Source organism: Palaemon carinicauda, chromosome 15 (genome assembly GCF_036898095.1).
Source record: "Palaemon carinicauda isolate YSFRI2023 chromosome 15, ASM3689809v2, whole genome shotgun sequence".
NCBI classification, from domain to species: domain Eukaryota; kingdom Metazoa; phylum Arthropoda; class Malacostraca; order Decapoda; family Palaemonidae; genus Palaemon; species Palaemon carinicauda.
Genome location: NC_090739.1, coordinates 6,389,854 through 6,412,353, shown reverse-complemented (window position 1 = coordinate 6,412,353; position 22,500 = coordinate 6,389,854). Strand labels below are relative to the sequence as shown.

Sequence of the window (22,500 nt, the reverse complement as noted above, 5' to 3'; positions counted from 1 at the left end):
AGCCAAATTAGCATACAAGACACAAGAGCCTTTCCCCTAACACAATGGAGCCTCCCCCCCTAGTATGTCCCCCCACAGTCATTCTCCCTTATCCCCCCAAGAAACGACCCCCAACCTACCCCCAACCTCTCCCCACCCCCACCCCCCTCAAACCAGTTAAATCTCTCCATCTCCTGCCTACAGTAACTGCTAGGAATGACCCAAGAGGATCAAGTGAAATAACAAATAGGTCCCGTTGGCCCTCTGGCGGGAAACGCTCTCTGCCAGACAAATCACCCGCGTCAGAGGAGAGAGAAAAATGGCAACAGAAAATGGAAAAAAAAATTCCCGAACAAAAAGAGAGAGTATCACTTTCTCTCACTTTCTCTTTTTCCAGATCTAACTTCCCCAGAGGAGGCGCCAAGAAAAATGGTTGAAATGGGAATCTACCGTCGCGGTTTGACGAGCACTTGAGGCCCAACTCCCAAGGACCCTTGTTAGCTAAACCCCCATTTCCCTGACTCTCTCTCTCTCTCTCTCTCTCTCTCTCTCTCTCTCTCCTCTCTCTCTCTCTCTCTCTCTCTTTCTCTCTCTCTCTCTCTCTCGCTCTCTCTCTCTCTCTCTCCACTTTTCCCCTCTTCCATCCAATTTTCACTTTAGCTAAACCCCCGTTTCCCAATGCCCACGCTTCTCTCTCTCTCTCTCTCTCTCTCTCTCTCCCCCCCCACTTTTTCCCGTCTTCCACCCAATTTCCACCCTTCCCTCACTGCGGTCTCCCCTCGCACAGCCCTTTTTTAAGTACACACGACCTCACTCAATCCAAACTACGTCAGGCAATTTCAAAGTTGACTGGATTCCTGTGTAGGGGGAGAGAGACTTGTCTGGCTATTCTCTTGTTACCTGTTGCTTTTGAAAATTTTGTATTATTGTCCTTAAACATAAGATGGGGGACATTCGGTATGCAAATATATTAGAAAATCATAGATTCATTGTCATGAACACCCGGCTTTTTATATAATATCAAGAGATAAGTATTCGATTATATCTTTCAATTATCTTACTTTATAAAAATAATATATATATATATATATATATATATATATATATATATATATAAATGTATATATATATATATATATATATATATATATATATATATATATATATATATATATATAAATGTATATATATATATATATATATATATATATATATATATATTATATATATATATATATATATATATACAAAGCCGATCCTCAGATTAAAAAAAAAATTGCATAACTGGAAAATAGATGGGAAATTACAGCTGAAAACAATAACAAAGTATGAAATTACCTGGTTTCAGTTCCAGTATTATCTGAACAGACGCTCACCAGAACGTCAGGCGGGCAAGCGCAGCAACCACCTTCCCCCACTATGGTGCCCATCAATAAAAGTAACCACCCCAGTAAATAGCTTGAACTCACGGTCCCACTGGGATCGATCTGTCGTCATTTTTTAAAGTTTTTCTTCTTATTATTAGGACAAATTAGCATACAAGACACAAGAGCCTTCCCCTTAACACACTGGAGCTTTCCCCCTAATGTCCCCCCCCCCCCACAGGCCTTCTTCCTTATTTCCCCCCCCCCCCAAGAAACGACCCCCAACCTACCCCCAACCTCCCCCCCCCCTCAAACCAGTTAAACCTCTCCATCTCCTGCCTACAGTAACTGCTGTGAATGACCCAAGAGGATCAAGTGAAATAACAAATAGGTCCCGTTGGCCCTCTGGCGGGAAATGCTCTCGGCCAGACAAATCACCCGCGTCAGAGGAGAGAGAGAAAAATAGCAGAGAGGCAACAGAAAATGAAAAAATTCCCGAACAAAATGGGAGTATCACTTTCTCTCACTTTCTCTTTTTCCAGATCCACCTCCCCAGAGGAGACGCCGAGAAAAATGGTTGAAATGGAAATCTACCGTCGCGGTTTGACGAGCGCTCAAGGCACATCTCCCAAGGACCCTTGTTAGCTAAACCCCCAATCCCCACACTTCTCTCTCACTCTAATCCTCTCTCTTTCTCCCCACTTTTTCCCCTCTTCCAGCCAATTTCCACCCTTTCCTGGCTGTGGTCTCCCCTCGTACAGCCCTTTTTTAAGTACACACGACCTCACTAAATCCAAACTACGTCAGGCAATTTCAAAGTTGACTGGGCTCCTGTGTCAGGGGAGAGAGACTTGTCTGGCTATTCTCTTGTTACCTGTTGCTTTTGAAAATTTAGTATTATTGTCCTTCAACATTAGATGGGGGACATTTGGTATACAAATATATTAGGAAATCATGGCTTTCTTGTCATAAACGTCCGGCTCTTTATATAATTTCAACAGATAATTATTCGATTATATCATTAAAGTGTCTCACTTTATAAAAAAAATATATATATAAACAAAGCCGATTCTCAGATCACAAAAAAAAATTGTATAACTGGAAAATAGATTGGAAATTACAGTTCAAAACAATAACAAAGTATGAAATTACCTGATTTCAGTTCCAGTATTATCTGAAGAGACGCTCACCAGAACGTCAGGTGGGCAAGTGCAGCAACCAACTCCCCCCACTGTGGTGCCCATCAATAGAAGTAACCACCCCAGTAAATAGCTTGAACTCACTGGGATCGATCTGTCGTCATTTTTTAAAGTTTTTATCTTCTTATTAAGCCAAATCAGCATACAAGACACAAGAGCCTTTCCCCTAACACACTGGAGCCTTCCTCCAAATATGTCCCCCCACAGGCATTCTTCCTTATCCCCCCCCCCAACAAACGACCCCCCTACCCCTCCCCCCTCCAACCAGTTAAATCTCTCCATCTCCTGCCTACAGTAACTGCTGTGAATGACCCAAGAGGATCAAGTGAAATAACAAATAGGTCCCGTTGGCCCTCTGGCGGGAAACGCTCTCTGCCAGACAAATCACCCGCGTCAGAGGAGAGAGAGAAAAATGGCAGAGAGGCAACAGAAAATTGCAAAAATTCCCGAACAAAAAGAGAGAGTAGCACTTTCTCTCACCTTCTCCTTTTTCCTGATCCACTTCCCCAAAGGATGCGCCGAGAAAAATGGTTGAAATGGAAATCTACCGTTGCGGTTTGACGAGCACTTGAGGCCCAACTCCCAAGGACCCTTGTTAGCTAAACCCCCATTTCCCCAATGCCCACTATTCTCTCTCTCCCTCTCTCTCTCTCTCTCTCTCTCTCTCTCTCTTTTCCCCTCTTCCACCCAATTTCCACCTTTTCCTCGCTGTGGTCTCCCCTCGCACAGTCTTTTTTTTGGTCTCCCCTCGCACAGTCTTTTTTTTGGTCTCCCCTCGCACAGTCTTTTTTTTGGTCTCCCCTCGCACAGTCTTTTTTTTGGTCTCCCCTCGCACAGTCTTTTTTTAAGTACACACGACCTCACCAAATCCAAACTACGTCAGGCAATTTCAAAGTTGACTGGGCTCCTGTGTTGGGGGAGAGAGACTTGTCTGGCTATTCTCTTGTTACCTGTTGCTTTTGAAGATTTAGTATTATTGTCCTTCAATATTTGATGGGGGGGGGGCATTAGGTTTGCAAATTTATTAGAAAATCATAGATTCGTTGTCATGAACACCCGGCTCTTTATATAATATCAAGAGATAAATATTCGATTATATCATTAAGGTATCCTATTTCATAATATATATACAGTATATATATATATATATATATATATATATATATATATATATATATATATATATATATATATATATATATATATTTACATATATATATATATATGGTGGGCAAGCACAGCAACCACTCCCCCCCCCCTGTGGTGCCCAACCATAAAAGTAACCACCCCAGTAAATAGCTTAAACTCACGGTCCCGATGGGATCGATCTGTCGTCGTTTTTCATAGTTTTTCCTTCTTATTATTAGGACAAATCAGCATACAAGACACAAGAGCCTTCCCCCTAACACACGGGAGCCTTCCCCCTAATATGTCCCCCCACAGGCATTCTTCCTTATCCCCCCCCCCAAAGAAACAACCCACAACCTCCCCCCCCCTCAAACCAGCTAAATCTCTCCATCTCCTGCCTACAGTAACTGCTGTGAATGACCCAAGAGGATCAACTGAAATAACAAATAGGTCCCGTTGGCCCTCTGGCGGGAAACGCTCTCTGCCAGACGAATCACCCGCGTCACAGGAGAGAGAAAAATGGCAGATAGGCAACAGAAAATTGGAAAAATTCCCGAACAAAATGAGAGAGTATCACTTTCTCTTACTTTCTCTTTTTCCAGATCTAACTTCCCCAGAGGAGGCGCCAAGAAAAATGGTTGAAATGGAAATCTACCGTCGCGGTTTGACGAGCACTCAAGGCCCAACTCTCAAGGAACCTTGTTAGCTAAACCCCGACTTCCCAATGCCTACACTTATCTCTCTCTCTCTCTCTCTCTCTCTCTCTCTCTCTCTCTCTCTCTCTCTCTCTCTCTCTCTCTCTCTCTCTCTCTCTCTCTCTCCCCCACTTTTCCCCTCTTCCACCCAATTCCCACTTTAGCTAAACCCCCTATTTCCCCAATGCCCACACTTCTTTCTCTCACTCTAATTCTCTCTCTTTCTACCCACTTTTTCCCCTCTTCCACCCAATTTCCACCCTTCCCTCGCTGTGGTCTCCCCTCGCACAGCCCTTTTTTAAGTACACACGACTTCACTAAATCCAAACTACGGCAGGCAATTTCAAAGTTGACTGGGTTCCTCTGTTGGGGGAGCTAGACTTGTCTGGCTATTCTCTTGTTACCTGTTGCTTTTGAAAATTTTGTATTATTGTCCTTAAACATTTGATGGGGGGGGGAGTGATATTAGATTTGCAAATTTATTAGGAAATCATACATTCGTTATCATGAACACCCGACTCTAAGTATTCGATTATATCAGTAAAGTATCTTACTTTATAAAAAATTATACAAAGCCGACCCTCAGACTACAAAAGAATATTGAACAACTGGAAAATAGATGGGAAATTAGAGTTCAAAATAAAAACAAAGTATGAATTAATCTGGTTTCAGTTACAGTATTATCTGAAGAGACGCTCACCAGAACGTCAGGTGGGCAAGCGCAGCAACCACCTCCCCCCACTATGGTGCCCAACCATAAAAGAAACCACCCCAGTAAATAGCTTGAACTCACGGTCACACTGGGATCGATCTGTCGTCAAACTTTTAGTTTTTTCTTCTTACTATTAAGCCAAATCAGCATACAAGATACAAGACCCTTCCCCCTTTACCCTCACAGAGCCTTACCCCTAACATTCCCCTCTCCCGAGCCTTCTCCTCCCCCCTCCCCCCCAACCCCAGGAAACGACCCCCAACCTACCCCAACGTCTTTCCACCCTAATCAAACCAGTTAAATCTCTCCATCGCCAGCCTTAACTGCTGTGAATGACCCAAGGGGATCAACTGAAATAACAAATAGGTCCCAACCATAAAAGTAACCACCCCAGTAAATAGCTTGAACTCACGGTCCCAACCATAAAAGTAACCACCCCAGTAAATAGCTTGAACTCACGGTCCCAACCATAAAAGTAACCACCCCAGTAAATAGCTTGAACTCACGGTCCCAACCATAAAAGTAACCACCCTAGTAAATAGCTTGAACTCCCGGTCTCAACCCTAAAAGTAACCACCCCAGTAAATAGCTTGAACTCACAGTCCCAACCATAAAAGTAACCATCCCAGTAAATAGCTTCAACTCACGGTCCCACTTGGATCGATCTGTCGTCGTTTTTCATAGATTTTCTTCTTATTATTAGGACAAATCAGCATACAAGACACAAGAGCCTTCCCCACTAACACTGGAGCCTTCCCCTTAATATGCCCGCCCCCCACACGCCTTCTTCCTTAACCCCCCCCCCCCCAAGAAACGACCCCCAACCTACCCCAACCTTTCCACAGGCCCCCCACCCCTCAAACCAGCTAAATCTCTCCATCTCCTGCCTACAGTAACTGCTGTGAATGACCCAAGAGGATCAAGTGTTGTCGTTTTTCATAGTTTTTCTTATTATTATTATTAGGACAAATCAGCATACAAGACACAAGAGCCTTCTCCCTAACATGCCCCCCACAGGCCTTCTTCCTTATCCCCCCCCCCACAAAACGACCCCCACCCTAACCCCCCACCCCCCTCAAACCAGTTCAATCTCTCCATCTCCTGCCTACAGTAACTGCTGTGAATGACCCAAGAGGATCAACTGAAATAACAAATAGGTCCCGTTGGCCCTCTGGCGGGAAACGCTCTCTGCCAGACAAATCACCCGCGTCAGAGGAGAGAGAGAAAATGGCAGAGGCAACAGAAAATTGGAAAAGAATTCCCGAATGAAAAGAGAGAGTATCACTATCTCCTTTTTCCAGATCCACTTCCCCTGGCGGGAAACACTTTCTGCCAGACAAATCACCCGCGTCAGAGGAGAGAGAGAAAAATGGCAGAGAGGCAACAGAAAATGGAAAAAAAAATTCCCAAACAAAATGAGAGTATCACTTTCTCTCACTTTCTCTTTTTCCAGATCCACTTCCCCAGAAGAAGCGCCGAGAAAAATGGTTGAAATAGAAATCTACCGTCGCGGTTTGACGAGCACTTAAGGCCCAACTCCCAAGGACACTTGTTAGCTAAACCCCCAATCCCCACACTTCTCTCTCACTCTAATCCTCTCTCTTTCTCCCCACTTTTTTCCCCTCCTCCACCCAATTTCCACCCTTCCCTCTCTGCAGTCTCCCCTCGCACAGCCCTTTCTTAAGTACACACGACCTCACTAAATCCAAACTACGTCAGGCAATTTCAAAGTTGACTGGGCTCCTGTGTAGGGGGAGAGAGACTTGTCTGGCTATTCTCTTGTTACCTGTTGCTTTTGAAAATTTTGTATTATTGTCCTGCAACATTTGATGGGGGGGGGGAGTGACATTAGGTTTGCAAATTTATTAGGAAATCGTACATTCGTTATCATGAGCACCCAGGCTATAAGTATTCGATTCTATCAGTAAAGTATCTTACTTTATAAAAAAATTATACAAAGCCGACCCTCAGACTACAAACAAATATTGTACAACTGGAAAATAGATGGGAAATTAGAGTTCAAAACAATAACAAAGTATGAATTAATCTGGTTTCAGTTCCAGTATTATCTGGAGAGACGCTCACCAGAACGTCAGGTGGGCAAGCGCAGCAACCACCTACCCCCACTGTGGTGCCCAACCATAAAAGTAACCACCCCAGTAAACAGCTTGAACTCACGGTCCTAGTGAGATCGATCTGTCGTCATTTATCATTTTTTTCTTCTTATCAAGCCTAATCAGTATACAGAATACAAGAGCCTTCCCCCCCTTAACCTCACAGAGCCTTACCTCTAACATTCCCCCCTCCCGAGCCTTCTCCCCCCCCCCCCCCCAAGGAAACGACTCCCTACCCTACCCCCAACCTCTCCCCACCCCCATCAAACCAGTTAAATCTCTCCATCGCCTGCCTTAACTGCTGTGAATGACACAAGGGGATCAATTGAAATAACAAATAGGTCCCAACCATAAAAGTAACCACCCCAGTAAATAGCTTGAACTCAAGCTCCCACTGGGATCGATCTGTCGTCGTTTTTCATAGTTTTTCTTCTTATTATTAGGACAAATCAACATACAAGACACAAGAGCCTTTCCCCTAATACATCTGAGGCTTCCCCCAAATATGTCCCCCTACAGGCATTCTTCCTTATCCCCCCTCCAAGAAACGACCCCCAACCTACCCCCAACCTCTCCCCCCCCCCTCAAACCAGTTAAATCTCTCCATCTCCCGCTTACAGTAACTGCTGTGAATGACCCAAGAGGATCAAGTGAAATAACAAATAGGTCCCGTTGGCCCTCTGGCGGGAAACGCTTTCTGCCTGAAAAATCACCCGCGTCAGAGGAGAGAGAGAAAAATGGCAGAGAGGCAACAGAAAATTGCAAAAATTCCCGAACAAAAAGTGAGAGTATCACTTTCTCTCACTTTCTCTTTTTCCCGATCCACTTCCCCAGAGGAGGCTCCAAGAAAAATGGTTGAAATGGAAATCTACCGTCGCGGTTTGACGAGCACTTAAGGCCCAACTCTCAAGGACCCTTGTTAGCTAAACCTCCATTTCCCCATTCCCCACACTTCTCTCTCTCTCTCTCTCTCTCTCTCTCTCTCTCTCTCTCTCTCTCTCTCTCTCTCTCTCTCTCTCTCTTCCACCCAATTTCCACCCTTTCCTCGCTGTGGTCTCCCCTCGCACAGCCTTTTTTAAGTACAAACTACGTCAGGCAATTTCAAAGTTGACTGGGCTCTTGTGCCGGGGGAGAGATAGACTTGTCTGGCTATTCTCTTGTTACCTGTTGCTTTTGAAAATTTAGTATTATTGTCCTTAAACATTAGATTGGGCGGGAACTTTCAGTATGCAAATATATTAGAAAATCATAGATTCGTTGTCATGAACGTCAAGCTCAATATATAATATCAAGAGATAATTATCCGATTATTTCAATAAAGTATCTTACTTTATAAAATATATATATATATATACATGTATATATATATATATATATATATATATATATATATATATATATATATATATATATATATATATATATATATACATACATACAAAGCCGATCCTCAGACTATAAAAAAAATTGTATAACTGGAAAATAGATGGGAAATTACAGTTCAAAACAATAACAAAGTATGAAATTACCTGGTTCCAGTTCCAGTATTATCTGAAAAGACGCTCACCAGAACGTCAGGTGAGCAAGCGCAACCACCTCCCCCACTGTGGTGCCCATCAATAAAAGTAACCACCCCAGTAAATAGCTTGAGCTCACGGTCCAAGTGGGATCGATCTGTCGTCATTTTATAAAGTTTTTTTCTTCTTATTATTAAGCAAAATCAGCATACAAGATAAAAGAGCCTTCACCCCTTAACCTCACAGATCATTCCCCCTAATATGCCCCCCCCCCCCTGGAGCCTTCTCTCTTATCCCCCCCCCAAAACAACCCCCCCCCTTCCCCCAACCTCTCTCCAACCCCCCCCCCCTCTAACCAGTTAAATCCCTCCATCGCCCGCCTTAACTGCTGTGAATGACCCAAGGGGATCAACTGAAATAACAGATAGGTCCCAACCAAAAAAGTAACCACCCCAGTAAATAGCTTGAACTCACGGTCCCACTGGGATCGATCTGTCGTCATTTTTTAAAGTTTTTTCTTCTTATTATTAGGACAAATCAGCATACAAGACACAAGAGCCTTCCCCCTAATATGTCCCCCCCACAGGCATTCTTCCTTACCCCCCCCCCCCCACCAAGAAACGACCCCCAACCTCTCCCCCCCTCCCCTCAAACCAGTTAAATCTCTCCATCTCCCGCCTACAGTAACTGCTGTGAATGACCCAAGAGGATCAAGTGAAATAACAAATAGGTCCCTTTGGCCCTCTGGCGGGAAACGCTCTCTGCCAGACAAATCACCCGCGTCAGCGGAGAGAGAGAAAAATGGCAGAGAAGCAACAGAAAATTGGACAAATTCCCGAAGAAAAAGAGAGAGTATCACTTTCTCTCACTTTCTCTTTTTCCAGATCCCACTTCCCCAGAGGAGGCGCCAAGAAAAATGGTTGAAATGGAAATCTACCGTCGCGGTTTGACGAGCACTTAAGGCCCAACTCCCAAGGACCCTTGTTAGCTAAACCCCCTTTTCCCCACACTTCTCTCTCACTCTAATCCCCTCTCTTTCTCCCCCCTTTTTCCCCTCTTCCACCCAATTTCCACCCTTCCCTCGCTGCTGTCTCCCCTCGCACAGCCCTTTTTTAAGTACACACGACCTCACTAAATCCAAACTACGTCAGGCAATTTCAAAGTTGACTGGATTCCTGTGTAGGGGGAGAGAGACTTGTCTGGCTATTCTCTTGTTACCTGTTGCTTTTGAAAATTTAGAATTATTGTTCTTAAACATAAGATGGGGGACATTCGGTATGCAAATATATTAGAAAATCATAGATTCGTTGTCATGAACACTCAGCTCTTTATATGATATCATGAGATAAGTATTCGATTATATCATTGAAGTATCTTCCTTTATAACAAGAAAATTATACAAAGCCGATCCTCTGATTACAAAAAAATTGCATAGCTGAAAAATAATGGGAAATTACAGTTCAAAACAATAACAAAGTATGGAATTATCTGGTTTCAGTTACAGTATTATCTGAAGAGACGATCACCAGAACATCAGGAGGGCAAGCGCACCAACCACTTCCCCCCACTGTGGTGCCCAACCATAAAAGTAACCACCCAAGTAAACAGCTTGAACTCACGGTCCCAGTGGGATCGATCTGTTGTCATTTATCATTGTGTTTTCTTCTTATTAAGCCTAATCAGTATACAGAATACAAGAGCCTTCACCCCTTAACCTCACAGAGCCTTACCCCTAACATTCCCCCCTCCCGAGCCTTCTCCCCCCCCCAACCTACCCCTAACCTCTCCCCGCTCCCCCTCAAACCAGTTAAATCTCTCCATCGCCCGCCTTGATCCCCAAGGGGATCAACTGAAATAACAAATAGGTCCCAACCATAAAAGTAACCACCCCAGTAAATAACATGAACTCACGGTCCCACTGGGATTGATCTGTCGTCATTTTTCATAGTTTTTCTTCTTATTATTGGGACAAATCAGCATACAAGATACAAGAGCCTTCCCCCCTTAACCTCACAGAGCCTTACCCCTAAAATTAGCCCCTCCCGAGCTTTCTTCCCCCCCGCCCCGGAAACGACCCCAACGTCTTTCCACCCCAATCAAACCAGTTAAATCTCTCCATCACCCGCCTTAACTGCTGTGAATGACCCAAGGGGATCAACTGAAATAACAAAGAGGTCCCAATCATAAAAGTAACCACCCCAGTAAATAGCTTGAACTCACGGTCCCACTGGGATCGATCTGTGGTCGTTTCTCATAGTTTTTCTTCTTATTATTTGGACAAATCAGCATACAAGACACAAGAGCCCTCCCCCTAACACACTAGAGCCTTCCCACTAATATGTCCCCCCACAGGCATTCTTCCTAATCACCCCCCCCCCCCCCCAAGAAACGACCCCCCCCTCCCCCCCCTCTCAAACCAGTTAAATCTCTCCATCTCCTGCCTACAGTAACTGCTGTGAATGACCCAAGGGGATCAAGTGAAATAACAAATAGGTCCCGTTGGCCCTCTGGCGGGAAACGCTCTCTGCCAGACAAATCACCCGCGTCAGAGGAGAGAGAGAAAAATGGCAGAGAGGCAACAGAAAATTGGAAAAATTCCCGAACAAAAAGAGAGAGTACCACTTTCTCTTACTTTCTCTTTTTCCAGATCTAACTTCCCCAGAGGAGGCGCCAAGAAAAATGGTTGAAATGGAAATCTACCATCGCGGTTTGACGAGCACTCAAGGCCCAACTCCCAAGGACCCTTGTTAGCTAAACCTTCATTCCCCACACTTCTCTCTCACTATAATCCTCTCTCTTTCTCCCCACTTTTTCCCCTCTTCCACCCAATTTCCACCCTTTCCTCGCAGTTTTGTATCTGTGTGCCGGTGAGTGATTACACTTTTGCGACCCTATAAATATCCTGATTTAACGCGGATAACAAAAGGCTATCGAGTGGAATATAGCTACAAGTTTTCATGAATAGTCAGTGATTAGTTTGAGGTCAGAGAAGTGGGATAAAACGTCGGCATAGAATAGTTATCTTGTGAATTACTAAAAATCTAATCAAGATGGCTATGTACAACACGGGTAAGGCTTGGAGACACATCGCTGGACTCAGCAAAAGTAAATTCCATGAGTTGGCGAAACAGGAGCTCGACCGTCTGATAACAGAGGTCGCTAGTAACGTCAACCCAACCAGTGTGACAGAAAAATATTCGCAGACATATTGAAACAATATGATCCAATAAACTGGAGCAAATCTGCGGAAAACATCAGCAAAATGATAGAAGAAATTCCAAAGAAGATCCAAGTGATAAAGAGACTTATAAAGAAAGTGTACATCAATCAACACATTCCATCAAAGAACAATAAGAAGTCCAATATGGTGAATATGCTGATTGATGCAATGGGAAAAAGAATGCCAAAATGGTGTAATACATGTAAGATATGGTATTCCATTAATAATCCTCAACAATTGATTAGAAAATGTGATGCCTGTCATGTTCCAACACACCCCACATGTGCTGAAATACAGCAAAAAAATAAAAAATAAAGACACAAAGGTATTCTGCTCAACATGCTTAGTCTGGATAGAAAATATAATTAAGTCGAGACTAAATCTGCAAATAGTTGAAGATAAAGAAGAGGAAGAAGAAGAAACAGAAGAAGAAGAAGAAAAAGAAGAAGAAGAGAACAATGAACAGGATATGTGTAAGGATGCAGAAGAAATCATTGATATAACCTATGATGCCATCCAACAACATACTTATGAAGAAATAAATTACCAGATGGAAACAAATAATAGACCCAAGAGACTCTACCCGGACCTACATAATTTTAGGGAAGAGCAAGAACAAGAAAAAATAGAAAAGAAGGATATAGTCTGCAATATGCTGAAAAGAGGGAATTGCAGATTTGGCGAAAGATGCTACTACAAGCATCCAAAGATATGCCATAATTATGAAATTTATGGTAAATGTGCGTATTTAGACGGATATGGAGACAAATGCAGAGATCTCCATCCAAAAATATGCAAAAACCTAAAAGAAGGAAAAGGATGCAGTTTCAACAAAAAATGTCGATATATGCATCCTGCAACCATGAATGAAAGTAAGAAAACTCAGCAAACTGAAAAGAAAAATGAAAGCAAAAAAGAAACAAAAAAGCAGGCCGTGTATATACCGCGCTATGAACCAAGAGCCCCAAGATATGAGGCCTTTCAACCCAAACCTGCACATTTAGAGCCCAACTACAAAGAATGCATCTATAATGCCAGGGGTTGGTGCAGATATGGGGACAATTGCAGGTATACACACAAAAATAAATATGAAGGCGAAAGAGCAAATATAATAGAAAAGTTGGATTTTTTAATGGCAGAATTCTGGGAAATGAAGAAAAGAACATCATATCAGAACAGGAAGGAAGCATGGGAGAATCCATATTATTACCAATATCAAATAATGGGGATGAAACACAAACCATAATAGTGATGAATGCACAGGGTTTAGTCACGAGTAACTCTAAAAGGAAAATAGAGTTCTTAGAACTAACCCAAATTGAAAAAATAGATATATTAAATATAAGTGAAACATGGTATTCCCAAGAGACTGGCAGTGATGACCAGATAAAGGGTTTCCAAACTTATAAATCAGACAGAAAAAATAGGAATCAAGGGGGAACCGCAATATATGGAAGAGACATAAATCAAGGAAAAGTCTGTGAAAAATACAGCAACACAGAATGTGAATTGATTGCGGTAGAATTTGAATTTGAAAAACTAGTGAATATTGTAGTTTACAGACCCCCAAACACTAAGGAGTTTGACATAATAATAGAAAAAATAGATGATATATGTAGAAACCATAAAGACTGGAATATACTCCTATCCGGAGATTTTAACTTTCCTTTCGTGGATTGGAAAGAATGGATAGAAGAAAGTGGTTGTATGTATACATATAAAAAAGATAGTAATAGTAGCGCAGAAGTTAAGAGGCAATTTGAAAAGCTTCAAGATATGCTATTAGAACATAATATGCAACAAATAAACCACATTCCAACAAGAAAGGAAAATGTCCTAGATCTAGTATTTGTGAATGAGGTGAATTATGTTAAAGAAATAATAGTGTATAACACGGGAATTTCAGACACAATGTCATAGAATTGATAGTCCATTCCAAAGCAAGTGATCGCAGAATTAATAAAAGCACAAAACTTTGGGAAGGATATGGAAAATATAATTTTTACAGTAAGAATATAAAATGGTCAGAAATAAATGAAGAACTGAATAAAGGATGGAAAAATGTATTTATAAGTGATAATATACAGGTAAATACGGACATACTGTACAAAATACTGGAGAAAATTGTTGAAAAATATGTACCGAAAAAAAAACAATAAACAAAAGACGTGCATACCAAGAGACAGAAGGATCTTATTTCAGAAAATTAGAAAGTGGAAGAAAAATCTTGCAAAAGAAAAAAATGTGTGGAAAATGAGGGAAATAAAATGTAAGATAGAGAATGCAGAACAAAAGATTATACAGTCGAAAGAAAATGAAAATAGGGACTTAGAAGAAAGGACACTTCAAAATATAAAAAGAAACCCCAAAGTACTTTACTCCTATGCAAAAAAGATGAATAAAGGGAGAATAGAAATAGGCCCTCTAAGAATTGAAGGACGGCTAACGAATGAAAAAAAGGAAATATGCAACATATTAGCAGAAAAATATAAGAGTGAGTTCACACCAAGAATTACGAATGAGAATAATGAAACAGAAATGAGAGAAGAAAATGTTGAATATCTAACGGATATAGATATTAATGAAGCAGATATTGTCACGGCTATAAACGAAATTAAAAATGGATCGGCAGCCGGACCAGATGGAGTTCCAGCGATTTTGTTAAAAAAAACTGCAAACACTATCGCGAAGCCGCTTGCAATACTGCTAAGACAGAGTGTAGATATGAGCGAGATATATGTTAAACATAAATTAGCTTATATAACCCCTATCTTCAAAAGTGGATCAAGACTAGAGGCAAGCAATTATAGACCTGTTAGTCTAACATCACATATTATGAAAGTGTATGAGAGGGTAATAAAAAAGAAAATAATGAACCATTTGGTTAAAAATAATTTGTTTAATATGGGTCAACACGGTTTCGTACCTGGAAAAAGTACACAGACCCAACTGATAGCACACTATGAAAACATATACAAAAATATGATAAATGAAAAAGACACAGATGTGATCTATCTAGATTTTGCAAAAGCCTTTGACAAGGTAGACCATAACATATTGGAGAAAAAAATGAGAAAGCATAATATTGTGGGAAAGATAGGAAAATGGGTGAAAGAATTCCTGCAAAACAGAAAACAGATAGTGGTTGCAAATGACGAGAAATCAGATGAAGCCCAGGTAATATCTGGCGTGCCACAAGGTACGGTATTAGCTGCACTGCTGTTTGTTATTATGATCTCAGACATAGACTGTGATGTTGAAAACTCCGTAGTGAGAAGTTTCGCCGATGACACAAGAATAAGTAGAGAAATTACTTGTGATGAAGATAGGAACTCACTACAAAGAGATCTAAACAAAATATATGAATGGGCGGAGATAAATAGGATGGTATTTAACTCCGATAAATTCGAATCAATAAATTATGGAAACAGAGAAAGGAATGGTATATGCATACAAGGGACCTAATAATGAGACAATCACAAACAAGGAAGCAATTAAAGACCTTGGTGTAATGTTAAATAGGAATATGTTATGCAACGACCAAATAGCAACACTGTTGGCTAAATGTAAAGCAAAAATGGGAATGTTATTCAGACACTTTAAAACAAGGAAAGCTGAACACATGATTATGCTTTACAAAACTTATGTACGTAGTACACTCGAGTACTGCAATGTGATATGGTACCCACACTACCAAAAGGATATTGCGCGAATAGAGAGTGTACAAAGGTCCTATACTGCTAGAATAGAAGAAGTTAAGGAGCTTGACTACTGGGAAAGACTGAAATTTTTAAAACTATACAGTCTAGAAAGGAGAAGAGAACGCTACATGATAATACAAGCATGGAAGCAAATAGAAGGAATTACTGAAAACATCATGGAGCTAAAAATATCAGAAAGAGCAAGCCGAGGTAGATTAATAGTGCCAAAATATATACCAGGTAAACTAAGAAAGGCGCACAGGACATTAATCCACTACGCACCAGCATCGATAATGCAGCGACTATTCAATGTGCTGCCAGCTCATCTAAGAAACATATCAGGAGTGAGCGTAGATGTGTTTAAGAATAAGCTCGATAAATACCTAAGATGCATCCCAGACCATCCAAGACTGGAAGATGCAAAATACACCGGAAGATGCATTAGCAACTCTGGTGGATATACGAGGTGCCTCACACTGAGGGACCTGGGGGAACCCAAACAAAAAAATAAGGCAATAAGGCAATAAGTGGTCTCCCCTCGCACAGCCCTTTTTTAAGTACACACGACCTCACCAAATCCAAACTACGGCAGGCAATTTCAAAGTTGACTGGGCTCCTGTGTTGGGGGAGAGAGACTTGTCTGGCTATTCTCTTGTTATCTGTTGCTTTTGAAAATTTGGTATTATTGTCCTTCAACATTTAATGGGGGTCGGACATTAGATTTGCAAATTTATTAGGAAATCATACATTCGTTATCATGAACACTCGGCTCTAAGTATTCGATTATATCAGTAAAGTATCTTACTTTATGAAAAATTATACAAAGCCGACCCTCAGACTACGAAAAAATATTGCATAACTGGAAAACAGATGGGAAATTACAGCTCAAAACAATAACAAAGTATGAAATTATCTGGTTTCAGTTTCAGTATTATCTGAATAGACACTCACCAGGTGTGCAAGAGCAGCAACCACTTAGCCCCACTGTGGTACCCAACCATAAAAGTAACCATCCCAGTAAACAGCTTGAACTCACGGTCCCAATGGGATCGATCTCTCGTCATTTTTTAACGTTTTTTTCTTCTTATTATTAAGACAAATCAGCATACAAGATACAAGAGCATTCCCCCTAACACACTGGAGCCTTCCCTCTAATATATCCCCCCACAGGCATTCTTCCTTATCCCCCCCCCCCCCCAAGAAACGACCCCCAACCTACCCCCAACCTCTCCTCCCCCCCTCCAACCAGTTAAACCTCTCCATCTCCTGCCTACAGTAACTGCTGTGAATGACCCAAGAGAATCAAGTGAAATAACAAATAGGTCCCGTTGGCCCTCTGGCGGGAAACGCTCTCTGCCAGACAAATCACCCGCGTCAGAGGAGAGAGAGAAAAATGGCAGAGAGGCAACAGAAAATTGCAAAAATTCCCGAACAAAATGAGAGTATCACTTTCTCTCACTTTCTCTTTTTCCAGATCTAACTTCCCCAGAGGAGGCGCCGAGAAAAATGGTTGACATGGAAATCTACCGTCGCGGTTTGACGAGCACTCAAGGACCCTTGTTAGCTAAACCCCCAATCCCCACACTTCTCTCTCACTCAAATTCTATCTCTTTCTCCCCACTTTTTCCCCTCCTCCACCCAATTTCCACCCTTCCCTCGCTGTGGTCTCCCCTCGCACAGCCCTTTTTTAAGTACACACGACCTCACTAAATCCAAACTACGTCAGGCAATTTCAAAGTTGACTGGGCTCCTGTGTCAGGGGAGAGAGACTTGTCTGGCTATTCTCTTGTTACCTGTTGCTTTTGAAAAATTTGTATTATTGTCCTTCAACATTTGATGGGGAGGGGGTGACATTCGGTTTGCAAATATATTAGAAAATCATGGATTCGTTATCATGAACACCCAGCTCTAAGTATTCGATTATATCAGTAAAGTATCTTACTTTATAAAAAATTATACAAAGCCGAACCTCAGACTACAAAAGAATATTGTACAACTGGAAAATAGATGGGAAATTAAAATTCAAAACAATAACAAAGTATGAAATTACCTGGTTTCAGTTCCAGTATTATCTGAAGAGACGCTCACCAGAACGTCAGGTGGGCAAGCGCAATCACCTCCCCCACTGTGGTGCCCATCAATAAAAGTAACCACCCCAGTAAATAGCTTGAACTCACGGTCCCACTGGGATCGATCTGTCGTCATTTTTTAAAGTTTTTTCTTCTTATTATTAAGCCAAATCAGCATACAAGATACAAGAGCCTTCACCCCTTAACCTCACAGAGCCTTACCCCAAACATTCCCCCATCCCCAGCCTTCTCCCCCCCCCCCCCCACAGGAAACGACCCCCAACCTACCCCCAACGTCTTTCCACCCCTATCAAACCAATTAAATCCCTCCATCACCTGCCTTAACTGCTGTGAATGACCCAAGGGGATCTGAAATAACAAATAGGTCCCAACCATAAAAGTAACCACCCCAGTAAATAGCTTGAACTCACGGTCCCACTGGGATCGATCTGTCGTCGTTTTTTATAGTTTTTCTTCTTATTATTAGGACAAATCAGCATACAAAATACAAGGGCTTTCCCCTTAACACACTGGAGCCTTCCCCCTAATATGTCCCCCCACAGGCATTCTTCCTTATCCCCCCCAAAGAAACAACCCCCAACCTCTCCCCCCCCCTCAAACCAGTTAAATCTCTCCACCTCCTGCCTACAGAAACTGCTGTGAATGACCCAAGAGGATCAAGTGAAATAACAAATAGGTCCCGTTGGCCCTCTGGCGGGAAACGCTCTCTGCCAGACAAATCACCCGCGTCAAAGGAGAGAGAGAAAAATGGCAGAGAGGCAACAGAAAATTGGAAAAATTCCCAAACAAAAAGAGAGAGTAACACTTTCTCTTACTTTCTCTTTTTACAGATCCCACTTCCCCAGAGGAGGCGCCAAGAAAAATGGTTGAAATGGAAATCCGTCGCGGTTTGATGAGCACTTAAGGCCCAACTCCCAAGGACCCTTGTTAGCTAAACCCCCATTTCCCAATGCCCACACTTCTCTCTCTCTCTCTCTCTCTCTCTCTCTCTCTCTCTCTCTCTCTCTCTCTACTTTTCCACTCTTCCCATCAATTTCCACCGTAGCTAAACCCCCATTTCCCAATCCCCACACTTCTCTCTCTCTCTCTCTCTCTCTCTCTCTCTCTCTCTCTCTCTCTCTCTCTCTCTCTCTCTCTCTCATCCTCTCTCTCTCTCTCCACTTTTCCCCTCTTCCACCCAATTTCCACCCTTCCCTCTCTGTGGTCTCCCCTCGCACAGCCCTTTTTTAAGTACACACGACCTCACTAAATCCAAACTACGTCAGGCAATTTCAAAGTTGACTGGGTTCCTGTGTTGGGGGAGAGAGACTTCTCTGGCTATTCTCTTGTTACCTGTTGCTTTTGAAAATTTAGAATTATTGTTCTTAAACATAAGATGGGGGACATTCGGTATGCAAATATATTAGGAAATCATAGATTCGTTGTCATGAACGTCCGGCTCTTTATATAATATTAAAAGATAAGTATTCGATTATATCATCAAAGTATCTTACTTTATAAAAAATAAATTACAGAAAGACGATCCTCAAAATTACACAAATTTGCATAATTGGAAAATAAATAGGAAATTACGGTTCAAAACAATAACGGAATATGATATTACAAAATAAAAAAAAAATTATTTTTAAATCACCATGATACTGCAATTCGACCTTTCCCTCTACTCAATAAAAAAAAGAAAAGAATGATCGACTCAGAAAAAGAAAAGGTTACCAAACAGTCTTAAAAGTGACCCAGATAGAGGGTGTTAATCCAAAGTCTTTTAATTTCCTCAAGTAAAAGAATAAAATGGAAGCCTTCTAAAAGAAATAATAGATCACCAGAGGAACCACCGTTAGTCAGGGAGTGATTCCAATTTCCTCTCATGACATCCGCAGCCATAAAATGAAAGGTGGACTCGAGGCTAAGTGCCCTCTCGAGGTCGTAGAAGAACCGTCAACGGGAGTCAGTCCCTCATCAGTCAAAGGCAGGTTCGTTCAGTCAGGAAAAGCGCTCGTTCAGTTGGAGAAAGCATTCGTTCAGTCGGGGAGAGAATTTGTTCAGTCAGGGAGAGAGAGTTCAGTCGGGGAGAGAGAGTTCAGTTGGGGAGAGGGAGAGTTTAGTCAGGGAGAGAGAGAGTTCAGTCAGGGGGAGAGAGAGTTCAATTGGGGAGAGAGAGTTCAGTCGGGGAGAGAGAGAATTCGGTCGGGGAGAGAGAGTTCAGTTGGGGAGAGAGAGAATTCAGTCGGGGAGAGCGTTCGTTCAGTTGGGAGAGAGAGAGTTCCGTCGGAGAGTTCGTCCAATCGGGAAGAGCGTTCGTTCAGTAGGGGAGAGCGTTCGTTCTGTCTGGGAAAGCATTTGTACAGTCAAGGAAAGCATTCGTATAGTCAGGGAAAGAGTTCGTTCAGTCGGGGAAAGCATTCGTACAGTCAGGGAAAGAGTTCGTTCAGTCAGGGAAAGCATTCGTACAGTCAGGGAAAGAGTTTGTTCAGTCGGGGAAAGCATTCGTACAGTCAGGGAAAGCATTCGTACAGTCAAGGAAAGCATTCGTACAGTCAGGGAAAGCATTCGTACAGTCAAGGAAAGCATTCGTAGTCAGGGACAGAGTTCGTTCAGTCGGAGAAAGCTTTTGTACAGTCAGGGAAAGCATTCGTACAGTCAAGGAAAGCATTCGTACAGTCAGGGAAAGCATTCGTACAGTCCGGGGAAGCATTCGTACAATCAGGGAAAGCATTCGTACAATCAAGGAAAGCATTCGTACAGTCAGGGAAAGAGTTCGTTCAGTCGGAGAAAGCATTCGTACAGTCAGGGAAAGCATTCGTACAGTCAGGAAAGCATTCGTACAGTCAGGGAAAGCATTCGTACAGTCAAGGAAAGCATTCGTACAGTCAGGGAAAGCATTCATACAGTCAGAGAAAGAGTTCCTTCAGTCGAGCATTCGTAGTCAGGGAAAGCATTCGTACAGTCAAGGAAAGCATTCGTACAGTCAGGGAAAGAGTTCGTTCAGTCGGAGAAAGCATTCATACAGTCAGGGAAAGAGTTCGGTCAGTCGGGGAAAGCATTCGTACAGTCAGGGAAAGCGTTTGTTCAATCAGAGAAAGCGTTTGTACAGTCGGGGAAAGAGTTCGTTCAGTCGGGGAAAGCATTCGTACAGTCAGGGAAAGCGTGTGTTCAATCAGAGAAAGCGCTTGTACAGTTGGGGGAAAGCATTTGTACAGTCAAGGAAAGCATTCGTACAGTCAGGGAAAGAGTTTGTTCAGTCGGGGAAAGCATTTGTACAGTCAAGGAAAGCATTCGTACAGTCAAGGAAAGCTTTCGTACAGTCAGGGAAAGAGTTCGTTCAGTCGGGGAAAGCATTCGTACAGTCAAGGAAAGCTTTCGTACAGTCAGGGAAAGAGTTCGTTTAGTCGTATAAAGCATTCGTACAGTCAAGGAAAGCTTTCGTACAGTCAGGGAAAGAGTTCGTTCAGTCGGGGAAAGCATTCGTACAGTCAAGGAAAGCATTCGTACAGTCAAGGAAAGCTTTCGTACAGTCAGGGAAAGAGTTCGTTCAGTCGGGGAAAGCATTCGTACAGTCAAGGAAAGCATTCGTACAGTCAAGGAAAGCTTTCGTACAGTCAGGGAAAGAGTTCGTTCAGTCGGGGAAAGCATTCGTACAGTCAAGGAAAGCATTCGTACAGTCAAGGAAAGCTTTCGTAGAGTCAGGGAAAGAGTTCGTTTAGTCGTATAAAGCATTCGTACAGTCAAGGAAAGCTTTCGTACAGTCAGGGAAAGAGTTCGTTCAGTCGGGGAAAGCATTTGTACAGTCAAGGAAAGCATTCGTACAGTCAAGGAAAGCTTTCGTACAGTCAGGGAAAGAGTTCGTTCAGTCGGGGAAAGCATTCGTACAGTCAAGGAAAGCATTCGTACAGTCAAGGAAAGCTTTCGTACAGTCAGGGAAAGAGTTCGTTCAGTCGGGGAAAGCATTCGTACAGTCAAGGAAAGCATTCGTACAGTCAAGGAAAGCATTTGTACAGTCAAGGAAAGCATTCGTACAGTCAAGAAAAGCATTCGTACATTCAGGGAAAGAGTTCGTTCTGTCTGGGAAAGCATTCGTACAGTCAAGGAAAGCTTTCGTACAGTCAGGGAAAGAGTTCGTTTAGTCGTATAAAGCATTCGTACAGTCAAGAAAAGCTTTCGCACAGTCAGGGAAAGAGTTCGTTCAGTCGGGGAAAGCTTTTGTACAGTCAAGGAAAGCATTCGTACAGTCAAGAAAAGCATTCGTACATTCAGGGAAAGAGTTCGTTCTGTCTGGGAAAGCATTCGTACAGTCAAGGAAAGCTTTCGTACAGTCAGGGAAAGAGTTCGTTTAGTCGTATAAAGCATTCGTACAGTCAAGGAAAACTTTCGCACAGTCAGGGAAAGAGTTCGTTCAGTCGGGGAAAGCTTTTGTACAGTCAAGAAAAGCATTCGTACATTCAGGGAAAGAGTTCGTTCTGTCTGGGAAAGCATTCGTACAGTCAAGGAAAGCTTTCGTACAGTCAGGGAAAGAGTTCGTTATGTCGGATAAAGCATTCGTACAGTCAAGGAAAGCATTCGTACAGTCAAGGAAAGCTTTCGTACAGTCAGGGAAAGCATTTGTAAAGTCAAGGAAAGCATTCGTACAGTCAAGGAAAGCATTCGTATATTCAGGGAAAGAATTCGTTCTGTCTGGGAAAGCATTCGTACAGTCAAGGAAAGCTTTCGTACAGTTAGGAAGAGAGTTCGTTCAGTCGGGAAAGCATTCGTACAGTCAAGGAAAGCATTTGTACAGTCAGGGAAAG

At 42.4% G+C, this 22,500-nt stretch overlaps 1 protein-coding gene across 1 annotated transcript; it reads left to right on the top strand.

The window, feature by feature from the left end:
- The first annotated feature begins 44 nt into the window (after positions 1-44).
- Positions 45-11,459, top strand: LOC137654820 (proteoglycan 4-like). Its single transcript, XM_068388774.1, has 11 exons — positions 45-280; positions 1,886-1,983; positions 2,506-2,607; positions 4,273-4,371; positions 5,038-5,139; positions 6,162-6,285; positions 6,531-6,589; positions 7,135-7,236; positions 9,593-9,652; positions 10,207-10,308; positions 11,356-11,459. Exons 1-11 carry the CDS (start codon positions 45-47, stop codon positions 11,457-11,459), a joined length of 1,188 nt encoding a protein of 395 aa, XP_068244875.1.
- Positions 11,460-22,500: the final 11,041 nt, after the last annotated feature.